Here is a 24,092-nt window from a genome sequence, read left to right on the forward strand (position 1 = left end):
GACATATGTAGTTAGAAAATCCATTGATATCACGTCCTAAATTTTCATTAATTTTTGTAAAAAAAATCATTTTTTTTATAAAACAATGCATCTTTAATTTTTAAAAAAAAAGGAAAATGACACAAATTTTGGGAGAAATAACCCCCAAAAAAATTTTCAAAAGTCATACACAAAATACAATGGAAAGATTTATTTTATTTTTATAATAATTGTAAACTATCAAACACACATTTTTATTATTATGGCTCCATTATGTATTATAAGAGAGTCAAACCTTGTGGCTCTCGAATGAAAGTCAAATACTTTAATTGCTCGACTGTTATGATAGTGACATAAAAAAAAATTCTCGCATTATGATTAAAATTATACATTTATGATAATGAATTTTTAGTCTATTGATACTGAGTTGTTTTACGTACCATGTTAATAAGGCATAAATCTGTTGAGATCAATAACTCCACACTTAATGTATATTTTTTATATGTCGCTTATTCACATATCGTAAAAAAATATATACATATAGATTTATTTTCATAAAATTTATACTTTATTTTTTATTAAAAAAACCCTAAAAAATAAGGGAGAAAAGGAAAATTTTAGCCAAAAAACTCTACCGTCAAAGTAAAACCTCTAGAAATTTTTTTTTATGAAAATTTTTATTAAAAAAAATTATTAATAAACTACAAATTTTGGGCAAGTAATAATCACACTAAAAAATGAAGCAACCTTGGTGTGTTATTAATGTACGGATGGTCATGGGGAGCAATTACAATGAAGTTGCCATGTTCAACGAAATAATTGAGAAGTGTAACACAAAAATAGGAGGGTTTTTCACTGATTAAAGTGTGTAGACTCACTAATGGCAATTATCTTACAGCTGGTTTTTTTATTTATTTTTTATAAGATGAACAAACTATGTCATGGCTGTATGTGAGTGAAAAATCTCTTTTGTAAAGTTATATCTTTACCAATAAAAAATATATTTATTCATTATGTATCCTAATTTTTGTGAAAGCAAGAGTTAAACTCATTTTTCATACTCACTTTTTATATGAATGAAAAAAAACAAATATATTATTGAACCAAGAACCTTTGGCATTAATATATATATATATTTTTTTTTGCCTCAATTCACAAAATAGAATGTTAGGAGACATATCTATGTATTTTATTATTTTTTTTAATACAACAATAATTTATCTATTAAAAAAACCGGAGGTCAATTAAAAAATTACTTATGTGCCTTGTATATAGGTCATTATAAATTTACCTATTGTAAAAACTACACTTTTTTATAGCTATTATTTATTTTTATTTTTTTAAATATATATTTGTAAATATTTTTTTTGACAAATAAACGACAAATGTCCCCCATTTAAAGGTATGTTAGGGACGTGCATGTGGGGAGCAGAGTTCAACGCCGACCCACATGCCCTCACCTTGCATGAACATAGAATTCGATCTCGGATCCTCTCCGAAACAAGATATATTTGTAAATATTCAATATCAAAAAGCCTTATCATTTACTCTCATTTAGTTTTTTTATAATGTTTTTTTCAGTTGCTATTCGGATGTGTGTGTATATATATATATATATTAATATATAATAATACAATGGTTTTATTTCAGCATGATGAAGAAAGTACCTACTTTTTGGAATAACCATAAAAAAAAAATCCCAACAAAATAAATTTATTTGCTTTAATCTTTGACTACTATGAAACACATTCACATTAATTTGAATATCCTAACTAAACCAAAGTCACTAATTCACATTTGAAAATCAAAATATTTTTATTTGATGGGTTAAAATAAAAAATGACTCTTAAAAAAAAACACTAAATAAAAAAATAATAAAATACTAAACCATAATGGGCCTAGCCCAGCCCAGTCCAACGAAGCTCAGCCCTTGGATCCATTACAAGCCCGGCCCGTTAAAACCCAAAGCGCGCTTTGATCTCATTCGATCTCTTTCTATCCCTCTCGCTCGGAGTTCTCCGCCATCACCCACAGATCGAAACCCTCTCCCCGTCGCTCGCCGGCCATTCTCCGCTCTCCGATCATCTCCAGCTCCACCTCCCAATCTCCACAACCATCAACGAAGGGGCCGGCGGTGATCTCTCTCAACCTCTTCCACAATCCCCGTTCTAGGGTTTCATTGCAACCCGATGTCGAACACCTCATCTGCAACACCATCCATGGCGGCGGTGGGAGCGATTTCTGAAGATCTATACCCTAGCCAAGATGACCTCTTGTACGAGGAGGAGATCCTTCGGAACCCCTTCAGCTTGAAGCTATGGTGGCGATACTTGGTGGCGCGCGCTGACGCGCCGTTCAAGAAGCGGTCGGTGATCTACGAGCGCGCCCTCAAGGCCCTCCCCGGGAGCTACAAGCTCTGGCACGCTTACCTCCGGGAGCGGCTCGACCAGGTTCGTCCTCTCCCAATCTCTCATCCTCTGTACGATTCCCTGAACAACACCTTCGAGCGCGCCCTTGTCACTATGCACAAGATGCCCCGCATTTGGACCATGTACCTCACGTCTCTCTCCGAGCAGCGCCTCCTCACCCGAGCTCGCCGTGCGCATGATCGCGCTCTCTGCGCGCTGCCAGTTACCCAGCACGATCGTATCTGGTCCTCCTACCTCGCTCTCGTCTCTCGTCCTGGCGTCCCTGTCGAAACTTCTCTTCGCGTCTACCGGCGGTACCTCCTATTTGATCCATCCCACATAGAGGATTTTATCGACTTCCTTCTCTCCTCCGAACTATGGCAAGAGGCCGCCGACCGCCTTGCCTCTGTCCTCAACGACGACTCCTTCCACTCCATCAAGGGCAAGACTAAGCACCAACTCTGGCTGGAGCTCTGCGACCTCCTTACCCACCACGCCAAAGAGATCTCCGGCATCAATGTCGATGGCATCATACGTGGCGGCATTCGCAAGTACACCAACGAGATTGGCCGTCTCTGGACCTCCCTTGCTGACTACTATGTCCGCAGGGGTCTCTTTGAGAAGGCCCGCGACATCTTTGAAGAAGGCCTTGCCACTGTCGTCTCTGCCCGAGACTTTGGAGTCATCTTTGACTCCTACACACAGTTTGAGGAGAGCACTCTCAGGGCTAAGATGGAGACTATGAGCTTGAAGGGGGATGACGATAAGGTTTCGGACAAACTGGTCCGTGATTACTGGTTGAATGACGATGATGATACAGATCTGAGGTTGGCTCGGCTTGATCACCTTCTCGCTAGGTATCCTGAGCTGAAGAACAGTGTTCACTTGAGGCAGAACCCTCACAACGTAGAAAACTGGCGCAAGTGAGCTTCTTTCCTTTTGCAGTATTTTCTTGATGTCTCTCAAAAGTGTAATCATTTGATTTTAATTCTCCCTAATTCCAATATCCCAAATTCATTGGCAATGCAGGCGTGTGCAGATATACATGGGCAACCCAATAAAGCAGATAATGACTTACACTGAGGCAGTGAGGACAGTGGACCCTATGAAGGCAGTTGGGAAGCCTCACACCCTGTGGGTTGATTTTGCAAAGTTATATGAAGTCCATAATGATCTTGCGAATGCCAGAGTGATCTTTGACAAGGCTACACAGGTTAACTACAAGAAGGTTGATAACCTTGCCAGTGTTTGGTGTGAATGGGCTGAAATGGAATTGAGGCACCAGAATCTTAAGGGTGCGCTTCAGTTGATGCGACGTGCAACTGCAGAGCCTTCGGTTGAGGTCAAAAGGAGAGGTAATTTGTTACTAATTCCGTCGTTCGTTGTTTCTAGAGTTTTCTCTTGATCAGGTGCATGCCTGAGAGTGTTAAAAGTTATAGGATTGACCGCAGTCTGTTTTATTAACAGCAATTAAATTTATAGTCAAGGAACTCTTGCTTGATTGGTCGATTGGTATTCTGAAAACAAACATTCCCAATTATCTTGTCAATCTGGAACATCTCATCATAAGCTCAGAGAGTTATGAACTTTCAATCAGAATGGGCATGAGAGAATACTGCTTGAGACATATTGTGGTGTGTGCATGTTTATTCATTGATGTGCATGTCACTCTGTCGAGTTTGGATATTGGAGATATATCTATTGATATATTTTTACTATTATTATAGTGAATTTTGCTCATCATAAGCTCTCTTAATTATAATTGTCAATCAGTCAACATAAGAAATACTGCTTGGGATGGATTGTGGGGCTTGTGTGATTAGACATAGATGTGTGTATCATTATGTCCAGTTTGGACAATGAAGATACGTCTATTGTGATCTTTTTACTGTAAATATTGTGAATTTGCACCTCATCCAAGATTCTAAACTGAATTCTCATTGGTTTTTTTTTCCTTTTTTATATTTGCACAGTTGCTGCAGATGGAAATGAACCAGTGCAGATGAAGTTGCACAAATCATTAAGGTTGTGGAGCTTTTATGTGGATTTAGAGGAAAGCCTTGGGACATTAGAATCTGCCCGTGCTGTTTATGAGAGAATACTTGATTTGAGAATAGCCACCCCGCAGATTATACTAAACTATGCTGAGTTACTGGAGGTAAGAATTGCCAAAATGCACATCATTTTTCCCTAAGTTTATATTTGGTTTATGATAATTTAGAGTCTCTATAATTTCCTGTTTTGTTCTTTAGGAAAAAAAATATTTTGAGGATGCATTCAAAGTTTATGAAAGAGGTGTGAAGATATTTAAATATCCCCATGTAAAAGATATTTGGACCACTTATCTTAAGAAGTTTGTGGAAAGATATAAAGCAACAAAGTTGGAACGTGCGAGAGAGCTGTTTGAGCATGCCATTGAAAAGGTACTTGATACTTTGTAGCTGCATCTCCCCCTCATCTATCCACTGAAGCCATATGCATGGAAAATTTACCTTATTCTGCAATCACTTGCTGTACAATCTCATTGTTTGTCTGACATAGCCAATGCAGTAGGTTTTATGGGTTTCTTTGTTGTCATGCAATGCGGGAATGTCGAGGATTGTTACCTGAGAAAAATGATTTTGCCTTGTAATGATCACTGTTGTGTTTTCATTGGGAACTCTAGTCTATTCAACAACATTTGGTATTTGAAGTTTTGACAATATTTTCTTTCTAAGGATTTCTTCTGTTGGCTTTCTTTTACAAAACTGTTTCGTACTAATTTGTTTCTTGACCGAAGTTTCTTCAACAAAATATTTTGTTTGTCACGTAGTGGGTAGCACAACAGTTTAAATCTGTGCATATGCCATAGGATCACGCAAAATCACTCACACTCACTTGCGTGTGCTTGCATACACACACAGATCCCTTCAACTAAATATCTTGCTTGTCACACAACTGTTTCAATCTATGCTTATGCCAAAGGAACATGGCAGGCTGGCATGAATTAAAAATGCACAGTTTTCTATTGGTATTTCTGATCATTCCTAATTGATGTATTCAGTCACTAAGCTTCATTTTGTACACTGGTCTGATGAACTGTTCTTTTAATTACCACCATCAATATGAATATTATAATGTAGGGAGACTGCAGTGTTTATGATTATGTTTCAGCTTTGCGGTCAAATTATGTCTCTTGAGTTTGTTTGGATATACTTTTCATTTTAGGTTTTTTTAACCACTATTTGATGCTTTCTTTCAAGAGCAACCTTGGTTTTCTAAATTGTTAGCTTGACATAATGTATGTAATCCTTCCATCATCCTTCAAAATGTTCTTCTCCTGGAATGTATTATATATGTACATGTATATTTTGGATATTTTGAGGAACAAGGCTTATAGGACTAATCCCTCTTTTACCTTCCTCATTTCGGAATCATAATTTACTACGTTGGACTCCTGTGATCATTGTTTTTAAGTTACTAATATCTCCTTTTTATCTCGCCTATTTTCAGACACCTCCAGAAGATGTGAAACCCCTATATCTGCAATATGCAAAGTTGGAGGAACAACACGGGCTGGCAAAACGAGCCATGCAAGTTTATAACCAAGCAGTGAAGGCTGTTCCTGCAAAGGAAAAACTAGAAATGTATGAAATTTATATAGCTCGGGCTTCTGAAATTTTTGGTGTTCCAAAGACGAGAGAAATTTATGAGGTCAGATTCACTCTCCCAGTAGCTCAAACCATTTTATGCATTAGCTATTCTGATGCTATGTTAAATTTGCTAACAAAAAGAGGCTTTCAAGTAATTGATGTGGTTGCAGTTCATAAATTATTTTTAAAAATCGACCTGATTTTTTTTGTTTGCTTGCAAGAAAGCTTATTTTTTGCTCGGATGATGATGCCATATTTGCCTTTGATGTGATAAGCATGAAACCCTTACTAAAATAGCACTTCCCTTCACTAATATTACTTATCTGTGCATGTTGCAGCAAGCAATTGAATCTGGTCTCCCGGATGATGATGCAAAAGCAATGGCCATGAAGTACGCCGAACTCGAAAGGAGCCTGGGCGAGATAGACCGTGCTCGTGCTATATACGTGTTTGCATCACAATTAGCAGATCCACGATCTGATCCCATTTTCTGGAAGAAGTGGAAAGATTTCGAAGTTCAACATGGTAATGAGGATACCTTCAGGGAGATGCTTCGCATGAGCCGTAGTGTCTCGGCTAGCTACAGTCAGGTATGTTTATCTGCCCATTTTAACATGGCAAGACTGGCGATAATCAGGTAGCATTTCTCTTATTTTGATTTGTATTTTTGCAGACACACTTCATTCTCCCGGAGAACTTGATGCAAAAGGACCAGAAGCTAAACCTAGAGACTGCAGTTGACACTCTAAAGAGAGCAGGGGTTCCTGAAGATGAAATGGCTGCATTAGAAAGGCAGTTAGCTCCGTCTTCCACTGCAAATGCTAATGATGGTGCCAGAAAGGTAAACTTTGTAAGTGCAGGAGCAGACTCACAGCCAGGGGTTATTCGTACACCTGATGGTGGAAGGAAGGTGACTGCAAATAATGAGGATATTGAGCTTCCTGAAGAAAGTGATTCTGATGATGAGAAAGTTGAAATTGCGCAAAAGGCTGTTCCGGCTGCTGTTTTCGGTGAGCTCGCACATCAAGTTCAGAAAGATAAAGATGCAGATTCTGCTGCCGAAAATGGCGGAAACAGTAGTTTGGGTGCTCTTGAAAGAATAAAGAGGCAAAGGAGGCAGTAGTCTCACATTGCATGATTAGTTCGAACTGAGAATATTAGCATCCGAGCTGTACTGGTCGAATTACCGGTGGAAGAGAACTTGTACATATTTTGCTTCTTAGTGCTGCAGTCGACTATTCTTGGTCTATTTTGAACCACTGGTATGTTAGATTAAGATATAGTACTTTTGTTAGTTCTTATATAACAATTTTCTCATATAAATTATGAGCTTTCTTAGCTTCCAGTTTTACCACTGATTTAGTTGTCTTGACTTGGCTTATCAGTACTAATTGTTACTTGTTCATTATGATAATCAGGAATTTTGACACTAAAAGGTACTTAGAAGTTATTTCAGGGATCACTATGAAACTCTTTTTAATCTTTTTTGTGGATTTGTTTTTTATTTTCTTGTTACTTGTTAGTGTCTTTGATTCGCAAGTGAATTAGGTTCAAGAATTGAATCTTTTTAACTTAAGCGGTTGATACCAGACTCGCATTTTTCGTCAGACCTAAAATTTTCAAAATAATAATAATAATAAGTGGAAATTGCCAAAAAAACCCTACTAACTTTTGCTAAATTGCAAAAACCCCATGGTTTGAATACTCAAAAACCCCTTCCTTTTCAACTCCATGATTTTGAAACCCCCAAAAGTGCATGCTGGCATTAAAGCGGAGTGTATTTAAAAATTTTATGGGACGAAAAATGCCTTGCGGGAAGTCGTGGGTCGCACCCATTTCGACGGTGTGAGAGGAAGTGGGTGGGTTTTCTTAGGCATTACAATGCTTGTCTTCTCTCAACTCGCGACTCAGACTCAACTCGCGTCTCCAGCTCTTCTCTTCCCACGGCGACTCTTCCCTTTCCAGCGTCTCGAAGAAGAAGTCCCGTGCAAGTATTCGAGCATTTCAGTCACTGCGAGTCTAAGGTATTCATTATGGTTTTTTGTTAACTATTACATTACGAAGAGACATTTTTTTCGGTTTTGGTTTGTGATTTTGTTTTTGTTGGAAGACATTTGAAGCTTTCGAGGGGATTAATCGAGTGGGGTTTTTGTTAGTCTCGAGGAGATGTCTCGGCTAGGGTTTTTTTGTTTTTGTTTTTACATTTTCGTCTATGTATACGATTGAAATGGTTTTCGATTGTTGTGCTTTTGTGTAATGTTTATAATCTACGTTTACCCTTTCGGTTGATATGGTTGCGGTTGTAAAAAAATGAGGTCTCCGTTTAAACAATGAGCTTTCTGGTTTAAGTTAGTTAGTCTCCGGTTTAATTATTTGTATCTACATTTTTAATAGTATACGTCATCTGCTTAAAAAAATGATATCGGTGTTTAAGAGCCGAGTGTTTACTGGTTTAACAAATTACATTTCAGCTTAACAATGTCTTTGTTATTGTCGCGAGGCTTGTGATTATGGCGGTCAATCTAGTTTAATGGGCGATGCTACTTGACAGCAGTAGTGGAGACCGTGGGTCGAATCGAAAGTTCACATGATCCCTCGACATCTGGGAAATCATCAGAAGGGACACCGTTCACGAGCATTCTTGAGTTGGAAGTCGTATACCAAGAGCGGGCCCTTCTTGACTCTACTGCGGAGATACGATAACCGCACTAATAAATTCGGGATCGGGGAAAGCATCTCGACTTTCGAGCTCGAAGATGTGGCGATCGTTCTTGGCTGCGTTGCGATGGGGGAGGCGATCGTGTTTTGAAGAAGAAAACACGGTCGACTTTTCGAAGAGGTATTTACTCGAAGGCGTCACGAGACACGAGAGACTCCATCGGGAGCAGCTCTTCAGAACTCGTTGGACGGAGGGAGAGCAGGAGAATTTTGCCAAACTCATCGATGGTGTATCTCACGGGTACAATCCTCTTCCCAAATACCTCCTGCTTTCGGTTCCTAAGCGGATCGTTGATTATGTCGATGATCTACCACGGAATGGGCGCTACGCATGGGCGCAAGCGACGCATGGTGGCTTATGGAGGACATACCACAAGCCGCTACCCGAGTGCAATCTAGATCTGCGGGGAAGAAGACCAACACGGGTATGTTAAGGGTTGCACGGTGGCGCTTAACATCCGGTTTCTACGGTGGCCGGAGCCGGGAAAGAAAGTCCGTTCTACGAGATCCCAAGGATCGTTTGTGCTACGGTGAAAATACTTACAGGAAGCGAGCGGCGATAGAGACGAGTTTGTCATCTCTCGAAGGAAAAGAGGTAATAATTCAAAAAAATATTTTGTTTAGCGTGAGACGTTAACGTTTAACCATATCATTTACCGTTTAACTTTATTCATCTATCGTTTAACATTATAACTTACCGGTTTAACTTTGTTCGACTACCGTTTAAACTTTTTAGTTTAATGTTTAATTTGTTTGTTCTATCGTTTAACACAATAGGTTATAACGTTTAAATATACTGAGTTACATGTGTAAATATAGTTTTAATTGTTTTAAACTAAATAATTTCGCTAAGATTGTTTTGCTTTTACACATGCTAGTTTCCGAAATTTGGTTCGACGAATCTTGATGAAGAAGTATTTGTTCGGGCCAACCGGTCGGTCGGATGCTATTGCTCCCGGGAACCGCTTGCTCAAAGGCAAGATGAGAGGGCGACCTCTTCCTTGCGTCTTTCGGGCCGCCGTTCTCCCTGCTTCGGGGCCAAAAGCGCGTCGTCGAGGGCCAAGAAGCCCTCCCCACCCCGCCCGACGTGGCTTCCCCGACCGTGTCGACCCCGAACGTGGCGGCTCCCCTGCCGGCACTAAGCGAGGATGTCGCTGCAGACTCTCATGCGAGGCTTGCGGATTTTGATGACCGAGTTCCCTCGGCATGTCGCTCGGGTGGAGGCGTTGGAAGGCCGGTCGCGATCAATCGATCGCGCTTCCCTTCAAACAAATGAAGCACCCGGGACGGATACGCCGTCGGGAGTTCGACGAGCGAGGACATCATCGGGGTGGCCCTTCAAAGACGGCCTCATTCGAAGAAGCTTGCAAAAAGAGGAAAACAATAATGCCTCCGTCTCCACCGCGTCTGCGGGTGACGATGAAATAATAAGCGGCATCATCGGCAGCAGCACCATCGGGCGGTCGATGTTGTTAACGTTGATGACATGCCCATCACGGTGGAGGAGATTGAAGATGGCGCCGAGTTTGCAGCGGTGGAAAAAGATCGTCGACTACGTTGTTGACGACATCATGCATACTGGTGGAGCCGTGCGCGAGCGATCGCGGCATCAAAGATGGACACAATCCATGAAGAAGAACAACCAGACAACGTTGTGTCTCCCATTGATCTTTGCGCTGCGTGGAACTCACGGTTGAGAAGGTCGTTGAGTCTATCCTCAGCGAGTGGGAATTCACGGTGGAACCAACGGTCGACGCTGCTGCATCGAGGCGGACACAATCCCACAAGAACAAGAAGCATGTAAGGAAGTGTCTCCGGGTTGATCTTTGCAGTCGTGCCTCCCATTAAAGGAAGCGATAAAAAGTAGAAGAACTTGGAAAGTCTTCATTCGAAGAAAAAAATACGTTGCCAATCGCGCCTCAATAAGTACTGAGCGAGGGAGTTGATAAGGATCTTCCTCAGCGCCCTATGGACAAGTAAGTTTGAAGTTTTTTTATGATATTGTTTAAAACTGTTTTAGTTACCATTTAAGTAGGAGCGTTAACGTTTAAAAATTCTGAGATAACATTTAACTTATAAGTGATACCCTTTTAAATATTACCGCTACTGCTTAAACATTCAATATAGAATTTAAAGTTTATACTTTAACGTTTAATTTTATACTTACAACATTGTTTACATGTCTTTGTTCCGTTCAACCACGACGACTGCATCGTGTGGAAGAACGACTCGTCGAGCACCACACGGGCCAATCTATTCGACACGCTCGAGGGAAGGAGATGGTCACGCACGATGTGATGGGACGCGATTCGTATGTATCTTGCAAAAGCGATGAGCGTAGTGCCATATCGTTATAAGAGCGCGCCTCCATCACACGCCACTCGGCCTTGTTCATGTCAAAGCGAGGCGACGACGCACATGAATCCACGATGGCTATGATTGGAGATGCCGCGCGAACTTGCATGAAGTGGACATCGTCATCCTCCCGATAATTATGAGTGGCCACTTCCATGTCGTCGCCCCTGACAATGAAAAAAACAAAGAAATACATGCATTATTCTTCATGCCAAAGCGAAGAATACGATAAAAACGCGCTAGAAATGGCAAGTGCTTTAATAATTTGTGTTTGTGTAATATTGTTCGGTAAATAATCGGCATTCTAATATGAACTTGTATATCTCGACAGCGGAACCTATTCGACCTCTGTATCGATATGGAGTTGGGCGAGTCGGCGATCGCAAAGTACCCGCTTGTTCACGACAATCGAAGCCCCACGACGGAAAAAGGAAGTGTCGATCGCAGCGTCTATGTCATGCGGTTTATCGAGCAGTTACTCGCCGGTGAGAAGCTACGGGTACCGCAGACTGACGTCCCTTATCTGCGATTAAGGTATGTTTCCCGCATACTTAGGGAGGGAGGCGGACCCGGCGATCACGACCAGGGAGGGAGTCTTGCAGGCGAGTTCTTAGTCATTCTTTCTATATTTGTATACACGATTCTTTCTTTAATAATCCAGATTCATTGTTTAACATACACTTTCGGTGTTTAAGTATATAGTTCATTGTGTAAATATCAATGTAATTAGTTTAAACTCCGCTTTTATCGTGTAAAACGAACCGGAGAGGGAGTGTACGTAAGCGGGGTCATAGTCATTAGTATAGGTGTAATAGTTTCAAATGTAAACCGCTTTTAAATTCAATTCATTTTTTTCCGAAGAACATGACAAATTTTGTCAATGTAAATGTACATGTATCTAAATTCAATTAAATTCATTCTGTTTCGTTTTGAGGTTCTGTTCTTGTTGGATGATATTGTAGTCCGCAGGGTACATTATCGGGTAGGGTTCTGTTTCATTTTCATTTTCATTATCGGCTAATATCAACATTCATTTTAACTGTATAATGATAACTTTTGCCCTTTAACTTTCGTTTTCTCTGTTTAAGTTTAGGTTTCTCTGTTTAAATTTAATATTTTCTGTTTAAAATATCCTTATTATTTAATAATATCAATGTAATTACAACAAAAATATACTTAATATTTTCTGTTTAAAATATCCTTATTACTTAATAATCTCTTATAGAGTGTAATGTAATGTTCCGATTTTTATGTGCGACGGGAGTGGAAACGCTTGGGGAACCGAGCGTGTATTAATTACGCTTGGGGAACCGCTAGCACCATCCCGTTGTACATTTTAAGCGGATACAAATTTATTTTAAACGATAAAAATAACAGTTAAACAGAGAATAAAATATTTAAAACGTAAGAGATATATTTAAATATAAAGTTCAATATTTAAACAATAATAAGAAGTATATACACAATGCCTAGTCGGCAACAGATTCATTCCACGATCCGCGATCGTGACCGAAACGTGGCAATGGCTACAACGCAACTTGCGGACCTCGGGACGCTCACGACTCGATCCTCTTTCGCCTAGGGACACCCGAGTTGCCTTCTCGTCACAAAGCGGTCGCAAAACGCAGTCACGATTTTTCATCCATCGGCCCTGTCATTGTCCGGTATGGGGAATATAGCTTCCTTATACGCCATTTTTGAAGTCGAAGCTTCCTTCCACGATACCCGGTGTTTCTCGTTCTTCAGAATTTGAAGTCAAAATTCCTTTTGATTGCAAAAATTCCTAAGTCGCCTCTGAAATGTTCAACGCCTTCAAAAACATTGTCCAATATCCAACGACAACACTTCGACTTGATCGGATGAGGAAGGAAGGCATGCCACACCCTCGAGCTCGCCATGATGTGGAAACGATGCGCTGCCGGATCTCAATTCCCGCCAACACTTTAGTTTAAAACGAACACGATCAATATTTAAACAGAGACACAAAAAATATTTAAACGATAAACATAAATCTTAAACGTTAAAAACAAAACGTTAAATAATAAGTTAATAAGTTAATCGGAGACAATAGTGTTTAAATGGAAACTTGATAAATGTAAACGAGTGACGGGGATAATAAACAATAATTAACTTCTACAACTATATAAACATAAGCGAGAAGAAACTTACAACGAGAAGAACTCGCTTTTCGATGAGGATCACGATGCCACATCATCCGTCTCAACAACAAGATCAACAATGTAACATTTGAAGATGGAGTGCACGTGACACATGCTCGGAAGTCAACCTCGCTTTTATATGAGACATACTGTTTTTATGTCCATCGGGTGTGATAAACTTCACCTCGACACGGGAAATATCGAGACCCCATCGCTCACATATTTCAAATGCTAACATCGATTCCCAAGTCAGTCGCAGTGAACATTAGCACTCGTCCCCTCCCCGTTGTATCTAAAGCAATAGCACAAAAAAACTCTCCATAATTTAATCGAAGAGCTAAAAATTGAATACACCAAATGAGAAGAAGAAAAAGAAGAAGAAGAAGAAGAACAAGAACAAGAAGAACAAGATATGAGCCTTCTAAACTTTGTTTGAGAAAAAGCAAGCAGGGAGGCAAAAATTGAAAAAAACTATCGATAAAGAAAGTTATGATTGACGCTATTTTTTTCCCACCTTTGCGAGAGCAAAAAAGAAATTTCATATCGTGGACCCACTTCAACTTACCGTGGGGTTAAAAGGAATGTAAAATATAACGGAGGGCTGTCCGGGGTGTGCAAAAGTTGGAGGGGGTTTTTGGGAAGTTTTGAAAATTACGAGGGGTGAACAGTAATTTTCCCTAATAATAATAATAATAATAATAATAATAATAATAATAATTAGGTTTTGCTTTCTTAATAAACAAATAAACACTCGTACACTTTTTCATAAGCATTAATTTTCAGAAAACAACAAAAAAATGCCTCCACTCCACAAAATACATCTATGGAAAAACACAAATTAAAAATAATAATAATAAATAAGCCAAAATCAAATGTGCCCCAAAGAAACTAAAAATAAATTAACACAGACCATCACCACCGTTGGCCAGAGATAAAACATCAACTAAAAAGAAAAAAAAAGAAGCAGATTAAACAAAAAGGCCTGATCACTGAATCAGATTGATCAGAGGATGCTTAGTATACAAAACAGCTCTCAAGCAGCTATTTGTCATACATAGAAAACACTTAAAAAAATTTTATTGAGGCATTAAGGAATTTCAAACTATTTCAAAGACTGATATTGCGCCATAACATAAAAGCACTCTGTTTATCCTCAATCAGATGTTCTTGAAAGCAGATTGTTGACCAGATGGTTTCTCAGGTGTGAGCCTTGCCAGTAAAGCCTTGTTATTGCAATGTTCTGCATCAACAAAATAGAAGTTATCATCAGCCTTGAATGTTACAAAAGGTCTTTTTGTATCTGCTGCCTTAACATCTGCAAATCTGATAGTTCTAGGAAGAGGTGTAGCCAGCCATGACATCATCTCAACATCAAAGGTCGGTGAACCGGGCTGCCACTTCAGTTTGTGGATGTAAGGGCTAACAAACCAATGGAGTGCTGCAGTAGTCGAAGCGCTGAGAAAGATCACGGTAGAAGCGACTCCGCCCTTGAGGATTACATTCAGTTCAGGAGAGGTCATGAATGTTATGACAGGACCGAGTGACACGGAGAGGCAGCAGGTGGAGAGGGACAGAAGCTTTACTTTCTTTATGGTCGAAGATATTGGACCCTCGTATATGACTTCAGTCTCTTTAGCATCTTTCTCGAGTTTACCTTTTTTCGGGCCGATGCTGATCTTGTTGTCATCTACTGAAGTTCGTGCTGCTGCCGCTGTTGCTGCTCGAGAAGCCCATCTCTTCTGAGTGCATAAACCAGTGAGTTCAGTTGTAAAGGAGGATCGGCACGCAGAATACTGATTCAATATTACATTCCTGGATTGGTGAAAACCTGGTTTGACAGAAGGATCAGTAAAAGTGTATTTGGCCATCCAATTTATCATGCAATAAAAAGTTATTCACTTTTCTGATTTCAAATAGAAAATAATAGCATCTATTGCTTCGAGTAAGTAGTTGCACGCGAAAACATCTATGAGTCCTACAATTTAACAAGCATTGCTTCCATTCTTATCTGGATGATTAAAAGCAGTTTGAGAGAAGTATAGTACATTAACTTGATACTAATAAGTTCATGTTTAGTTACAATTGAAAAGTGGGAAATATAAACATGTTTCTGAAAACTATATTGCAACTCAATTCCATATCCAAACATCATTCCTAAAAAGTAATTGAGGCTAAACATTTTCCGTTTCACAGTACAGTTTAGTGTTTTGGTTTAATTATTGCTCATTTATGCAAATATGCATATCAACGAATAACCACGCAAAACTGGCAGAACACAAAAATTTCATAAGCAGTAAGAAAAGAACTCAAGGGTCTCAATCCGAACAATTTAAGCCACTCAAAGAATACATACCAATATAGATACATATATATACCTAGAGACAATAATTTAATAGGACTGGGCTAATGTATCTAAGGTCTCACATTTCGCCGTTCTTCATAACTCAAATAATCAAAAGCAACAAGAGTTATGCATTTAACCAGAAGGACTATTTTGACATTTCTGTGAATCTATGTCAACCTCTTATTTACAGTGCTTCTAATATATCATATGATGCTTGATAAATTATATACATCAATATAAACAATTCATACTTGAGATTCAACTCATGGATCATATAAACCTCATTCCCAAATTCAATGATTCCTAAGTAAACATCAATCAAGCTATAAAGTATTTAAAATGTCAGATTGAGTTGATTATTAAGCAGGGTAACCAAAATCAAACAATTTCTTCACAACTAATGACCTATATAACTTCAGCTTAATCTAATTCAATGTAAATTAACAAAAATAAGGAATTGATTTCTTGAAAATTAGCAGTAAATCCGAAGAAAAACATTAAAGAATTCTTTTTTATAGTTATAATGAAAAGGGAAAAAAGAAAAGTCCACGAATTTTCCATTATTCACGACTGCATTTCCTTGATCTCTTGAATCAGAACCACATAAAAGATCAAAGGAAGCAACAAAACATCGACGAAGATCAAATCTAGGAAAATTAAGGCATTAATCAAAATCCGAGAGAGAGAAGAAGAAGAAGAAGAAGAAGAAGATAGCAAAGAGGACCTGGTCGGGAGGTTGTCTGCGTAGCCACAGAGGGGCGAAGGAAGAGGGAGCGACAAAGAGATGCTGATCGCCTCGCTGCCATTTCCAGCGCCCTCCAAGCTCTCGCTCGGGGATCGTATTCACTCTCTTCTAGGGTTTTTCGCCTTTTACTTTACTTTTTAAACCTTTTTTTTATATTGTTTTTAATAACCCTTTAATATATACTATTATTGAAGGACAATTCCCTGATTTTAATCTATTATGAATAATCAACACACAGCAATGATCACTTGATCATTTGGAATTGTGTTTTATTAGTTTGTATTCTAATGAAAAAATGGTTTACAATTTCAACTCAAACGAGGTGAAAGGATTAATTCTATACATGTATATGTCTTTTGTCTATATTTAAAAAACCTTTAAATCAAAAAAATTTTGTTTTAGTGATACTAATCACACTGTAAAATATGTCTTCTGTGAGGGCTTGCATTGGTTATGGTTTGAAACGTATGAGATGCAATGGTGTTAAAAAAAAATAATTGACTATAAAAGTGAATACATACAAATCAAACAATCAAGTCTTGATGATTTTTTATGGTGAATGTACTAAAAAGGTATTTTTTTTTTAATTAAAAGGACTTATAACCCAACAGTATTGATTTCATTATGAAAAAGCAAATCTGAAATATTTAAGAAATTTTTTAAGATTAAGTTTCATTCCACGTACTCCCTTAATATATAAAGCGTTTATTCCTGTTGTCAAAAGTTTATTCTTTTTGTTTTTTTTTTTTTAATTGAGAAACTTGAGTGTGTAATCAATCCATTAAAAGTCAAATTCAAGTTAACATCCAGCAAAGAACCAATTCATCCTTTTATTTCTCTCATTTACTTTGGTTTTTCCAACACCAAAGTTTACATCCAGTACGGATGTTCTGTGGGATTACAAAAGCAAATATATCTGTATCTATATCTCTATGACTATCTATATGTATCTATCTAAAAACCTCTAAAAACTCTTTTTTTTATCCTTTAATTATTGTTCAGACCAGTCCCTCAACTTCTCTAATTCACAGAAAAGGCTCAACTTTGGTCACTTCAATAGTCAATGGTCAGACAATATGCCATTGCCAGCAAACGAAGTCATTGCATGGTGATCAAATTGCCAGCATGTTACTTTATGCAGAACAGCAGTAAATCAAAAGGAACCAAACATATATATATATATTTTTTTAAATATGGATATGGCTCTATTGCTGCCAATAGACACCCAGTGTTGATTTATGTACCAAAAAAAGGGAACCTTGAGTTCACATATATTGGTTTTCAACCTGCTTCCACACAACTTGTAGCATTTAAGGGGTGATGATATCCTTTCATATCTCATCTGAAGGATAAGAAAAAAAAACCCTACCTGATCTCTAAACGAGGGCACTATCTTGGTAAAATGAAGAATCAGCTGTGGCATTTACATTAACACTTAAAAGTGATGCACACTGTGAGGAAGCTAAGAGGAAAAGACTTGAGAGTTGGGCCCAAAAAGGTCAGGACAATTCATTCTGCTCAGTATGATTATCTGATATTTCTTCACAATTCTGTTCAGATGGTGTTTCAATATCCTCGGCATCCTCAATGTTCTCGTCGTCATTGAAGGCCGTGCTGAGAGGACCTTCGGGAATGCCAAAAAGGGTGGAGAATATTTGCCGATGGCATTCATCGCAGAAACAGAAGTAGGAGAAGTGCCCTTCTCCAAGCAGCCTATGCATGGTGGCGCCAGGGACAACCTTCCTTACGAATTCAGTCATTGATTGTGGCACCACCCGATCATCCGTTCCCTGATAAGAATCAGTTAAGCCATTGGTGATTATTAAAGCAATTTTGAATTTGGCTTTTTGTTGAGCTTAACTACCAGTGATGACTAGAGCACGCAAATGTTGCAATGCATTCGTCAACTAGATCGTTGTAATTAGAAAATGTTCGACTTGCAGTAGTTACCAAGCACAACAAAGAGATATAAGAGTTTCTAACAAATCAAAGCTATCATTTTACCAATCAGAACTTGCGATAATCTTGTGTTAGAACTTAGAAGAATGTTAAGCCTAAGAAGAATTAAACAAACAACTCTTGCTGGAATCTCAGAAATTAAGATCATGCACTTTGCACATTATAAATTATGCCAGTTGTCAAAGAACTGCTTATCTTAATATTGGTAGTGTCTAATCTGTGGATCCTTTCGATGTAACGGTGATCTGAAACTACATTCTACATCCGAATTATTTTTACTAGGAAAATGATGAGACTTAAATGAGATTGCTTATGGTTTGTCAAAGCTAAACAGAGGTAAAATGGAAAGGTGTTAATGCCAGACCTGCCAAATGTGTATAGGGCCTTGGAAGCCTGCCCATTCACGTTCAGTTGGATTGAATAGAGATTTGAGCCATGAAACAAAGCCCTTTCCATCATGCTTCTGCACCTGAAGATCAGCTAAACTGAAACCCCATCTTGAGACCTGCAATACAGCTTCCTCCACAAATGGTTTTGTGTCTCTCTGTCTGACAGATTCCTCCACATCCCTCTCCCAGAATTCTCTGAAAATCTGGTTTTCTATCAGAGCTTTGTCCTGAAAACAAATAATTCATATTCAGTATTAGGATGGCCCAATGAAAGTAGTCATCAAGTAATAAAATAAATTAAAATAAAATAAAAACCTCTCGATGAGAAACCTACACTATACAAACAAATCCAGATCACTTCAGTAAGTATCAGACTCATCAAAAACCACACCAAACATGGATTACATACAATCATTAATAAATAATAAATATCATTTTCAAACACAGCATTATTTTTAGAGTCTGGTTCAATGAACTACATATAAGTATGACTAACAATATGCGAGCTTCTAGAGAATCCAGCACTCACTAAAAAAAGAAGCATTCAATGGGCACAAGATTATTTGATACTACCCACATTGAAAACTTCAGGAGAGTGATATATATCCCAAAAACACATCTTGCTTGCCAAAAAAATAAACTTTTGTCATTGCCAAGATAAACATTTTCTGAATTCACACATGAAATTCAGGAATCTAGAAGTAAAAGGTAGGTAGTTATTAGCATTTATGATAACTGCAAGAATCAAGCTAGGCAAAAGGTACCAAATGAAATAAATGGCTGTTTCAACACACAGCATTTTAGAATGCCAAGTTTTCCAACACATGTTACACCATCTCATTTCTACCGTTTAGAAATATTAATTCAACATAATATGAAAGCTTGAGTGCACTATGGGTCCTTATACAAGTATACAACAGCGTATAATGCACTCTGGTCCTTATAGTTTAAAAAAAGACATAATGGCCTATGTACCATGTCTATAAAGTTTATTTTAGCCTATACCTCTTGCATAACATACCTGCGGTAATATGGTCATGTATTTTCATATTTTGAAATTTATTTATGTATTTCAATGAGGTCGTAACTGATGTGTATGTGACACGTGGCACATTATGCCATGTTATCAAGTGGAAAAAATATATTTTTTTTTATTTTTTTCAAATACCTGGCGTGACATAACTTGCCGTACCATATATCAAGTGGAATTTTTTTAAAAATAAAACATAAATTTTAAAAAATCTTTTGTTTTTAAACTTTTAAAATTTTGAAAAAAGAAATAAATAATTTTATAAATTTCCTAAAATTTATAAACTTTATAAAATTTTGAAGATGGTCTAAAATTATTAAAAAATTAGAAATTGTAAAAATTTCAAAAAGTTTATAAAATTTAGAAAGTTAAGTAATTTTCAAAATTATTTGTAAATATTTATAAATTCTATAAATTTTTAAAAATTAGAAATTTTAGTATTTTAAAAAAGTTCACTTATTTTGTAAAAATAAAAAGTTTAAGAAATAAAAGATTTTTTCAAAGTTTTATAAATAAAAATAAAAATTTTATTTTGAAAACAAAATGTCAATTTTATAGAAAAAATAAAATAAAATGTATACTTTTTCAGTTTGAAGACGTCGTGTCATGTAACATGAATTACAAACACATCAACATCAAACAATTTTTAAAATATAAAATCTATGGTCATATGGCCATGTAAAGGAAGCAAACAAAAGTGGATTTTATACACAGTAGTAACAGTATAGGGGTAATAATGCCCTTTTCTAAAATACGAGCAAAAGCCTAATAGAAAACCAGCCTAGTAGTGGAAAATGTAACTGCAAGACAATTGAGAAATATCAAGAACATAAGAGCAGCAGAGGCTTCACAAAAGCATGAAAACTACAGCAGTAAACTTAAGTATTCTTAAGAACTTGAATGAATACCATAGGGTATAGATGATTCAATGCATATATAACCTATCATTACCTAAATTGGTCTCATAATTCATCCATCTACCTAAAAAGATGTTAAGAAAGAAATTTTATTTGAAAAAGTTATAAGTGAGTTGTGAGTTGTGAGTTGTAAGTTGAGGAGGCAAACCTTTTTTCCTAGTGACAATGATAGCCACTTCTCAGGCTGACCATGCATCCCAGATAGAAAACTTCTTCGATAAAAGTAGGGAAGAAAAGAAGGAAACCTCCTTGCTAAGATATACATCAATTTCCTTTTGGTTGTCCACTTCTCCCATGTTTTATATCTTTCTTCCCTAGTCATTTCAGATTCATATGGATTTCCCATTGGAGCAAACATGGCTGCACCTGGACATTCATCCACAACAATCAAATAAGGACTATAAATAAAGTTTCCAACAGATGCAAAACAAAAAGAACTGTGATCTTAATATTTATATCAAGCACCATTTTTTTACCAAAAAAAAAAAAAAACTTTTGTATTGCCCTGTCTAAGAGGCTTCCACTTTGGGGAATAAAGTGACCGAAATTAGTTTTGACATCATGATATTGCCACTTTGTGAGCAAAGGAAGTATCACAGTTTAACATGTGCATCAAGTGCTTTTCATAAGTTCTATGCGATGCAAAGGCCTCCTAACACCTTGAATCAAATCTCCCAAATCAGAAAATTCCTACCCTCCTTCCGTAGCTATATAATCTGGATTTAAGAAGGCCACATTCAAGTAATTTCTGTTGCATGCACTATACATGTTTGAAAACGAAAGGACAACTCTCTGATCTCTAAATTTGTTCACACTTAACTAAAGTACATTCACCATTATCCTAGTTATCCAGAACGCGCAAATGGGGTTTATTATACTGATCTAATACTTACACACCCAGCCATATCTAGAGCACCAATCAACATAGCAACGGCAGGTTCATCAATTATTATGACAATTTCTTATGCAGGAGTTTCAGATTTCTTTAACATTTAGGCTATTCCGAGACAAGGTCTTTCCATGCCTTACAGATATACTGCAATTTATATTCTAGTCTCATCAAACAAGACTATATACCACTTGAAAGCATAATTGTTCTACAATCAAGAAAATTGAATTATCGCAAGAAAATTTAAAGTACCGCAGAAGAAGGTTGCCTTACAAACAACTATCATTGCACAACCTGCACTCAGTCCACCAGTCATCAACAAACATTTTAAACAGAGAAATGAGATATTCAACAAGGAAATTCATCCTAAGAGAAAATAGTTAAAGAGAAGGAGAAGAATGTATCATTTCTCTGCAATCATGCTTTCTAATAGTTAAGTGACAAGGTTATCTAAGTGATTGGACAAAGCAAATATATATAGTACTCCAGTCTGTATAATAAGTTCAATTACACTGATTTATTCATGAAAAGTATAATTACCTGCAATTTTATGAGGAATATATCGAAGAGCAGCCCATGCATGAATTCCTCCAGCTGAATATCCCAACACCCAGAACTTCTCCTGAACCCCAACAGCATTTGCTAAGGACAACATATCCATTGCAGACGTGTTAAGGTTCCTACCAGGGTGAGGATCACTTTCACCAAACCCAGGAAGATCATAGGTTATCAAACGGACCCTAAATTCCTCCAACAAAGATGCTTTGATCCCAGGAATTCCTGTTTAGAGAAGTTGCAGATATAATAAAATCAACAAAACTAAGAAGGCATGAAAAGAAAATGGTTATGCATTTCTAGAGCATAAAACAATTCAAGAGTGATATTCCCACCTGCCAATCGAGATGAAAGGAAAGAATGTGGTGCGATCAAGGAAAACCTAGCTGTTTCAGCCGGAACACCTTGTTCATGGTACGCCATGTATCTCCCATCTGGTAGCTGAATACGAGCAGCACTGGGAGGATGTATGTACAGTTGTTTTTGGTTGGTTGACTAAATTTTGACTTCCAGTATTTACATTCATAGCTGCAAATTATTCTTGTAAGTACCAGAAATTCAAAAGATGCAGTTCAGATCTAGCAGCAAGAAGAACAAAAAAGTAACAAATATCCATGCTTCACAAAAATCAATCAAATAAATAGAGCTAAAGCCTAAAGCACAGCCAAAGATATAACAGAAACATGCTCATGTAATGTGCATGTTCAATGACACAAACCAAGTTCTGCTAAAGAAACAAATGACACAAGTGAGCCACACAAGATTAAACAGTTAAAGAAGCAATGGAACAAGATTAGAAATTAGGCCCATTACCGAAGTCCATCAATCCGAAAATAACCTCGGGGAACCTCACATTTATATGATTCTCATGGGGGAAAAAAACACATACAGCAAGGTGTTTCTTTCTGCATTACTATTTCATGATCATTTTTCTTATTGAAGGAATTATTTTATCTATCTGCATTTGTTTAGAAGAAGAAACAGATATTTATAAAGATCAAATCTTGATTCATGGACCACTTCCAAGATGAATTCCTCTGCAGCACCTACCTTAACCCTCCAATAAAACTCATGAATTTTCCTAGCCAAGAACATCAAGAATCCTAATACATTTCACTGGCAGCAACTCAAAGCATGCCAACAACCCAAAGCACCACCTAATTTCTACTCCCCAATGCCAGTACAATCATACATTCAAAATTCAAACATATCACCCAAGAACCAAAAGATCACAAGATCTAACAACCACATTAACATCAAAACTCACTAGAAATCAATAAAAAATCAACAATATTCAACAAAAATCATACCAGAGAGCGAGAGGAGAAGAACAAGGACGACGACCATCCAGCACCGCATCGGATCACGGTCCTCAGGCAAGAACTCATTCAAGAAACTCAACCGAACCGCCACCATTTCACACGGCCCTCTAAGCTTCCTCGCCACATACGAATCCTCTACCCCAACAAGACTCTGTTCAACTATATCTCTACACCCCTTTCCCAGCTCATGCATCATCTCTCCAGTGGCCTTGAGAAATCCCTTGACCTGATCCTTAAAGCTCTCCTCCGCCATTACCCCATCCTCAGACCCATCACCAACGATCCTCTTTCTGAGATCTCTCGGCTCGTCATCCTCCGCCGCGGCGGCGGCGGGGTACCGGACCCCCGTCTCCTCCACCAAGCTCGCCAGCTCCTCCTGCCACGTCATCCCGCCACCGCCCCCCGCCGCCATTGGCGATCGGAGCTCGCGTGCTCTCCAAGCTAAGGTTCAGCGATAATGGAGGCTATTAATGGCGGATCTAAAACAGGAGGCGATGGGAATGGTTCTCCCAGTCCCTGTCTTGAGAGTCAATGGACGGTCATGATTCGTTTATCACAGAAAAAACACGGTGAAGATGCCTCCACGTAAGTCAGTAAGTCAAGAGGGACCACGACCACGGTGCTCGTAACGACCACGTACCGGGTGGGGCGCCACCTTTGATTGCCGGTTACCGTGGCGAGGGGGCATCGA

At 38.1% G+C, this 24,092-nt stretch overlaps 3 protein-coding genes across 3 annotated transcripts; 1 reads left to right on the forward strand and 2 right to left on the reverse strand.

The window, feature by feature from the left end:
• Positions 1-1,905: 1,905 nt before the first annotated feature.
• On the forward strand, positions 1,906-7,357 carry LOC120273648 (pre-mRNA-splicing factor SYF1). Its single transcript, XM_039280328.1, has 7 exons — positions 1,906-3,310; positions 3,417-3,742; positions 4,361-4,545; positions 4,640-4,810; positions 5,880-6,080; positions 6,358-6,609; positions 6,693-7,357. The coding sequence occupies exons 1-7, from the start codon at positions 2,169-2,171 to the stop codon at positions 7,140-7,142; spliced, it is 2,727 nt and encodes a 908-aa protein (XP_039136262.1). The 5' UTR covers positions 1,906-2,168; the 3' UTR covers positions 7,143-7,357.
• Positions 7,358-14,219: 6,862 nt separating this feature from the next.
• On the reverse strand, positions 14,220-16,473 carry LOC120273046. The gene is made up of 2 exons (XM_039279683.1): positions 16,320-16,473; positions 14,220-15,079 (listed from the first exon to the last, which is right to left on the reverse strand). The coding sequence occupies exons 1-2, from the start codon at positions 16,399-16,401 to the stop codon at positions 14,409-14,411; spliced, it is 753 nt and encodes a 250-aa protein (XP_039135617.1). The 5' UTR covers positions 16,402-16,473; the 3' UTR covers positions 14,220-14,408.
• A 1,365-nt stretch (positions 16,474-17,838) lies between these two features.
• On the reverse strand, positions 17,839-23,894 carry LOC120273861. Its single transcript, XM_039280594.1, is given in 7 exon segments — positions 17,839-18,130; positions 18,664-18,915; positions 20,784-21,001; positions 22,065-22,304; positions 22,415-22,571; positions 22,573-22,607; positions 23,390-23,894. Coding segments are annotated over 7 exon segments (1,617 nt in total). The 5' UTR covers positions 23,814-23,894; the 3' UTR covers position 17,839.
• Between the last annotated feature and the right edge of the window lie 198 nt (positions 23,895-24,092).

The sequence above is a fragment of the Dioscorea cayenensis genome, chromosome 12 (genome assembly GCF_009730915.1).
Source record: "Dioscorea cayenensis subsp. rotundata cultivar TDr96_F1 chromosome 12, TDr96_F1_v2_PseudoChromosome.rev07_lg8_w22 25.fasta, whole genome shotgun sequence".
NCBI lineage: Eukaryota > Viridiplantae > Streptophyta > Magnoliopsida > Dioscoreales > Dioscoreaceae > Dioscorea > Dioscorea cayenensis.

What these genes read in the sequence shown, in the direction of transcription:
- LOC120273648 (XM_039280328.1), top strand. Translation starts at nt 2,169, where the DNA reads ATGTCGAACACCTCATCTGCAACACCATCCATGGCGGCGGTGGGAGCG. An exon ending in AACGTAGAAAACTGGCGCAA is followed by an intron (nt 3,311 to 3,416) that starts GTGAGCTTCTTT and finishes TTGGCAATGCAG; the next exon opens with GCGTGTGCAGATATACATGG. An exon ending in TTGAGCATGCCATTGAAAAG is followed by an intron (nt 4,811 to 5,879) that starts GTACTTGATACT and finishes GCCTATTTTCAG; the next exon opens with ACACCTCCAGAAGATGTGAA.
- LOC120273046 (XM_039279683.1), bottom strand. Translation starts at nt 16,401, where the DNA reads ATGGCAGCGAGGCGATCAGCATCTCTTTGTCGCTCCCTCTTCCTTCGC. An exon ending in GCAGACAACCTCCCGACCAG is followed by an intron (nt 15,080 to 16,319) that starts GTCCTCTTTGCT and finishes CTGTCAAACCAG; the next exon opens with GTTTTCACCAATCCAGGAAT.